This window comes from Sinocyclocheilus anshuiensis, unplaced genomic scaffold (assembly GCF_001515605.1).
Source record: "Sinocyclocheilus anshuiensis isolate Anshui unplaced genomic scaffold, SAMN03320099.WGS_v1.1 scaffold524, whole genome shotgun sequence".
Classification (NCBI taxonomy): Eukaryota; Metazoa; Chordata; class Actinopteri; order Cypriniformes; family Cyprinidae; genus Sinocyclocheilus; species Sinocyclocheilus anshuiensis.
Window position 1 is genome coordinate 2,058,072 of NW_015555703.1, and position 7,139 is coordinate 2,065,210.

Below are 7,139 nucleotides of genomic sequence, written 5' to 3' on the forward strand. Positions count from 1 at the left end.
GAAAGCTGAGTGGTTAAATTTTAATGTGATTTGTCAATCTTTGAAAAAGCTCAATTCTATAGTTTTTGTTGCTTAAGGTAAACTGCACTACATATAGGTCTGCTTAACAAAACCAGCCCAATTGGTACTTAAACTATAGCGTTTCGTGGGAAAATCATTCCAGCGTTCCAGGGGGTTTCAGTATAAAAGCAACACTGAACATATCAAATTTAATTTCAAATGTAGCCTATAAATGTTCTTTCTTGGTATAAGCTAAACTGATATCAGAATGTCAAATAAAATCATAATGAAGCCTTTTTTTTGGGGTCAAAATCGCATTTTAATGTGTGTGTGTTTTAAATAACTTGGTCAGATATGAGGGACAAAATTAATTCCCCCTTACAATATAAAGCGCTTTATCTGTGTCACAGCCACTATATAAATGTAACTATAATAATATAACGTCATTGATAGATATATTAATCTATATGTAGGCTATTATTAAGGCTAATAAAGATTTTTGGTTATTAATCCTTCTCCAACTTTTGATAACACAATGTTCAGTGTATAGCTACATGCTGATTTATCTTAACATTTCAAACTTTAGAAGGAAATGTTTTTAGAGCGGCCGCTTTGATCCTCGACACTTCATCATGACATCACCATCATCCTGTCAATGGACGCGCGCACAAAACCATCTCCAGGATTACTTTCCGGGAGCATTTGTCATCAGTGAAGAAGAGACGAAACTGTATCAAGTTGACAGGGAGGCAGACTCATCGCTTCTTCTACCCACTGAAGCCTTGCTTTTGGATCATGGATGCGTCCCTCTTTCAGTTCTTCATAGAGGAATTCGGCGACACCAACTGTACTCTTATGGATGCTTTTCAGGACACTTTATACGAGAATTCGTCATTCGCGTCGATGAGTGTCGACGGTGAGGATTACAGTCTTTGTTAGCGGTGCATATGTTTTATGCAGCGTTTATAATGCACATTAATCAACACCGGTTGCATTTTCCTCTAAGGTCTCTATTGTAACGCCACCACGGATGAAATCGGAACTTGCTGGCCAAGAAGCAACTCTGGACGAATAATTGAGCGACCGTGTCCGGAGTTCATTAACGGCGTCAAATACAACACCACTAGTAAGTGACCCCTATTCGCTTTTTATTCATTAAAAACGTCTGAGGATAAGGTTGGTGGATTCATGTGCATAACTGTTAGCCTATTTATCTGTGGGTCAGTCCTTCAGGCAGAGTTAAAATATATAAAGTCGCTCCGCAAAGTGTGTCAGTGAATTTATAGATATATGCATTGCATAGATTTAATATAGAACATTTTAAGGCTTATAAGATTTCATGGACATGTATAGCTTTTGATATTTTTCTCTCAAAAGCTGTTTATACAATTGTTCTTAAAATAAATGACATGCTATTATTAATTTACGCAATTGTTTGCTCACAAATTCTGCTTCTGCAGACAATGTTATCTGCCCTGCCACATGTTCTTTGCCCTAATGTGTGAAATGAAGCAGGACAGTGAAGTTCTCTTAACACACACACACACACACACACACACTGTGTGTCTGGTTTATCCTTGTGCATGGGGACTCTATAGGCGTAATGGTTTTTATACTGTACAAACCGTATTTTCTATCGCCCTACACCGACCCTACCCCTAAACCTATCCCTCACAGAAAACTTTATGCATTTTTACATTCTCAACTCATTCTGTATGATGTATAAGCTTGTTTCCCCATGGGGACCTCAATTTAGTCCCCATGAGTCAGTGTGCATTCAGGTTTAAGTCCCCACCAGTATAGAAAAACATGTACACACACACATCAGCGGTGTGCATTGCATCCATGCTGACACTGGATGGAAAAGTTGTCTGCTCTTTTATTATGAAATATGTTGCGTGAAATTTTGTGAGATTTTCCATAAATGTGCAAAATATATGCAATTGTTACTATTACATATTTGTTATCTGAAATCATAGGACATTTGGAAAATACGTCTTAAAATTTGAAACACAATACATTCATTCAGTAAATTCTACCACTATACTATAACAATACAACAGCAGAATCTAACATAGGGTGGCTCAGTTATTTCAAACGTATTTACAGAGCATTTATTGTATGCTATCTTGTACATTATGTACAGGTACTGTTTTACTTGATGTTGATTATACTTTAGAATTAACAGTTTAAAAAAAACATTAATTCAGTATTATACTGTATATAATTTATGGTTAAAATATGTCCTAATAAATCAGCAATAAATGCCACTGAAAACCAATTCTGGGGCAAATATTACCCCTTAATAAAAAAGAATACCTTCTGACACTGTTGTGTATGATTATGCAATTGTCACTCATGCTCATAATTATGTAATCATGACCTCATGATGTTCAGATCATGAAACATTACACTGTAGTTCAAAAGACACGGAGCAGACAAACAGTATTTGATACAATCTGATCTATATATAATCTCTGTGGCATTAGACATTTTCCAGCTGCAGTTGGTTTTATCATTGCATATTAATATGACTTATGATAAAATCACTGCATGCATATGAATGTGGATTTTCCAAATGTCTCTCGTCTTCTGTAGTAGCTGGCAGTTATGATCACAAATCAGTACTTAGCGGTTTCCTCCTGTGAGCTCGCACAGCATGTAACTTTGTTCAGTGTATTGATGTGACTTTCACATTGGAGGATAATACAGGGCTCTTAGGCAAATTTAAACCTTTCACTGATGAGCTCTCAATGTATATTTTAAATAGTAAAATGTCTCTCTGTTTGCTCATATATGATTATATTGCAATCTTATTGGCTCTTTACGTCTTTTTATACATAACTTATGCACTGGCATCACTAACCCAGTTTGCCACCTTGATGGCATAGCGCTGTGCCATTAGCATTCTTTTCTGCACAAACATGCCTCCTTTCTGTGGTTTATAATTAGGTTTATTATGTGTTTCATTCACAAAGGTCTGCATGCCACGGTTAATGTTTCAGACGTTTATTAAAAAGGATGCTCTTGCTCATTTTCTAGCAAACATGGCAGCCAGCAGTAATTCATCAAATGATCAAATGATGGAGAAGAGCATCATAACCAGCAGATAATGTGTTTGTAGCATTACCTGATTTACATTATCGCTTTAGTGTAGTGGGTGCTAAAATAAAAAAAACTAAAAACACATGAGAGCAGATGTAAACAATGCTATCACTATTGTTGATAAATTATGAACCACTTATTTTACAAATTTATTGTAGCATCAATATCTCAATACACTTTGGTTGATAATGAACAAATGATAAACAAATCACTAGTAAATGACCAGTCTGTAATATGTTAATGTGCTGTATCATTAAGTACTTGTACTTGCCCATTAAAAGAACAAAAAAATGCACATTTTCAACGAATAGTAAATTATTTGTTCAGTCCTATAGCTCAACCAGTAGAGCATGACACTAGCAACACCAAGATCATGAATAAAGTGTATTGAATGTATGCTGACAAATGTCAAATCTCAAATAAAAGCATTTATTTTTCATGTTCAGTTTAAAAATACAGAAAAAATATTTAAAAAGTAAAGAATCTGAAAACTTTTTACGCTGTTTGAAGGAGATCCCATAATAATTTAATATGGCTTTACAGTAACATTTTATTTTATGATATGATTCATATTTTTTTGTATACAGTGGTTTACTTGAGTATAAATATGATTATCAGGTGGACACCCAACATAAAGGATATTAAACTGTTATATATCTATATCTGGTAACATTTTATTTTATGATATGATTCATATTTTTTTGTATACAGTGGTTTCCTTGAGTATAAATATGATTATCAGGTGGACACCCAACATAAAGGATATTAAACTGTTATATATCTATATCTAATCATGTCATGTCAATAAATGGAAAAGTCAGCCAGCCGTTTATTATCACATCAATTATTGTGCCTTTAGTCACAACAGTAATTACGAAACTGAAAAAAGATGAAAATCATTAACAAGACCTTTGTTTCAAAACATATTCGATAGTTTGATTGAGACTTATTTGCTACATAAATCTATAATATATAAAAAAACAGTTCAAATTAGTGCAGAATTAGGCCTATTGCTTTGTTGCCCACAATTCTGTCAAGAGTCAGCCAACTTTCTACATGCATAATGAAATGCGGATGTTTAAGAAAGTGCTGCGGTGAGTTTTTAGAGCAGAATAAAATCAAATGTGCCTTTTAACCCAGTGCCCCTTTAGCCTTGTTGCACCCTAAATGTGTCTTTAGCTCTATTCAGACAGTAATTGTTTCTCATGTGGACGTCTGTAAAAATAAATTAACATGGCACCTCAGTGATAAAACTCATGGATTCGGATGGCTATTTATTCACAGTGGCGGAGCGAGTTCTATGATCCTACGAACCCGGGATCGGTTCTTTTTTTCGCTTCTTTCTTGTTCTTTTTTTATCATCATGTAACGGGGACTCTTTAGGTAGAACCAAGTGTGAGCTTTACTACACAAAAGGCGTAGTCAAACAGGCAAGGTCAATATCCACCAAACAATGTAATCCTAGGCAGAGGCAAAAGAGTAATCCAAAGGAACAGGCAAGGGTCATAATCCAAGTGAGCAGTCCAAAGTAATAAATAAACAAGCAAAACAAATGAAACAAGGCTATGGCAAATGAAAACGCTTGGTAGAGTCCGCTACAGCAAAACAATACTTCGCAATGTGAATGTGAATGAGTGCAACTTAAATAGTCCTTCTAATTGGAAACAGCTGTAGGTGTAATCAGTACTTGGCATGGGGTGTCATGGGAAATGTAGTCCGTGAAACAATGGTACAGGTTAAGGATGGAGTGCCCTCTAGAGGATCTCATGGGCACTCCAGCTGGAGATCCTGACGCGTCACTTGAACATAGGAAGGTTTTGTCAAAAATACAACATTCTGGACCAAACAATTTAGCATTTAATAGCCTACTATACAGAAATTGATTAAAGTAATCAAATGTAAAAATAAAGCACTGCATAGACTTCACCATATAAATTCAACACAAATTGATTCATAACAGTTATACAATATTCAATGAAGAGCAGTGAATAATTCTCTCACTTTGTTTTATTGTTTGATTAACAGATGATGACAGACAGCAGCAGGTTTATAGGATGCTGTCACGGAATGCACAGATACTGACTAGCATTCGATTAATTTTCAAACTGCTTATTTTCAATTAAGACATAGCTGACTGTATTTAGTGAAAACTCACCAAGACGGACATTTTTACATATACAAAGCACAAAGTAGCCTATATGTGTCCGTGCTTCATTCCGTCTCGAATCGCGCACAAGGAAAGCGCTTGGGGAACAGTGTCTCTTCCACAGCTCAGTGCGATTTTAACTTGTTTTTTAGTATCGAGCAAGAATGAGGAGGAAACTGTATATGACAGTCACATTACATGATTTGACTGATTTGGATGTTACATAGAAAGGGCGACAGCGCAGCGCATTAAGGAAAGGAACATTCATGTTTTCATAACCTCTGGACAAAATCAAAAACGAAACTAAAATTAAATAATCGTTGAGAGCAAGGGGGCCCTACGCAACCTACGTACTTTGTGTATAGGGAGGATCGGCTCTGGGTAAATGTGCACAAAGAGAGAAACAATTTGGCCTTTACTCGCTTGTATGTGTATTTATGCACACAGCTACACACATAAATGTATGCACACTCACACAGTATTGGCAATATTGTTGACTTGACTCCACAGACACTATTTGAAGGAACTGAAGTGAGCTGGATGATGACATCACTGAATCAACGATGAACCGACTTTAACTGAAAAACTGATGGTTTTCTATTGTCCTTTTGCATTATCAGCACATGTTTTTTTCTGTTTAACACAGTAAAGCTGCTTTGACACAATCTATATTGAATAAAGCGCTATATAAGGTGACTTGACACAAATATTATAGTATATGTATATTTTTAGTATTATCCAAAAGTGTGGTAAATGTGCACAAAGAGAGAAACACGTTTTGCCTATTACATGCAACAACGGTTGCCCTAAACTCAGTGCTTTTTCCCTCACTGCACCTGTGTGAAAACAGAACTTAAACCATTTCATCTCTAATGCAGCAAGAGCAACCCAATCTCATGGCAATTCGTACATATTTGACAAGGTGGCTAATTCATACGAATTCTTACGCCTCACTTGTACGAATTCATCCGATTTGTGAATAATCGTATGCATTTTACGAGGTGGCAAATTCGTAGGAATTCGTACGAAGGATCACACCTAACACCGCCCCCAAACTTAACCGTTACAGAAATCGTACAAAATCGTACGAGTGAGGTTGTACGAATTTGTACGAATTAGCTACCTCGTAAAATACATACAAATTGGCCGTGAGAGAGATCTTTATAAGTTCCGTCGCTATCAAATTAGCTGCGATTGAGCAAACAGCTGCTTACCTCCAGTTTGCATTGCAGAATGGATGTGACATGTCGTGTGACTAGAACTTTCTGTGACTTCATGTGCATCTCCCTCATTGACGAATTCATTCCGATCAGATTCAGAATGATCAAATAATGAGTGATCGGACTCCGAGTCCATCAACACCTCCAGTACTTGATCAGCCTTATATATCTGTATTTTTCTGATATTTTGACCTACATTCTCGCTACTCCTTCCAGTTTGTGCCGATCGCTGTCTACTCTTGTTTCCTTGATTCAAAAGTCCTGTACTCTCTCAGAACATGCGCATTACCGTATACCACCTAAAACACGGATACCCGGAAAATTCTGTGTTTGGCAGGAAAAGAGTTAACAGCTCCCATTCATTGTGGTGGAGCAGTTATGAAATATTCTTCTTGTAAATACTTTCTTTTTTAAGTAATATATATGCATGCAAATTACAGCGAAGTGTTACAGTTACCATACGGTGTTCGGCAGTGGTCAAAAAGGATTCAAATTTTGAATCGATTTCTTATTTTAAACCCAGAGATGTGGATTCAGACAGCAATTAAATTACCACATGACCTTGGTGTTTGTCAAAAAACAGTAGGCGATTGATTTTTTGACTGATTTTGGTAACACTTTACTTGAAGGGGTGTGCATAAGACTGACATGACAACTTCATAATCATG

General features: G+C 36.2%; 1 protein-coding gene across 1 annotated transcript in view; it reads left to right on the forward strand.

Moving 5' to 3' along the window:
* Positions 1–795: 795 nt before the first annotated feature.
* LOC107671670 (corticotropin-releasing factor receptor 2-like) overlaps positions 796–7,139 on the forward strand; it is a 64,428-nt gene continuing 58,084 nt past the window's right edge. The window contains exons 1-2 of the mRNA XM_016464580.1: positions 796–916; positions 1,007–1,126. Of these exons, the coding sequence (XP_016320066.1) occupies positions 796–916; positions 1,007–1,126 (241 nt within the window). The remainder of the gene's footprint in view (positions 917–1,006; positions 1,127–7,139) is intronic.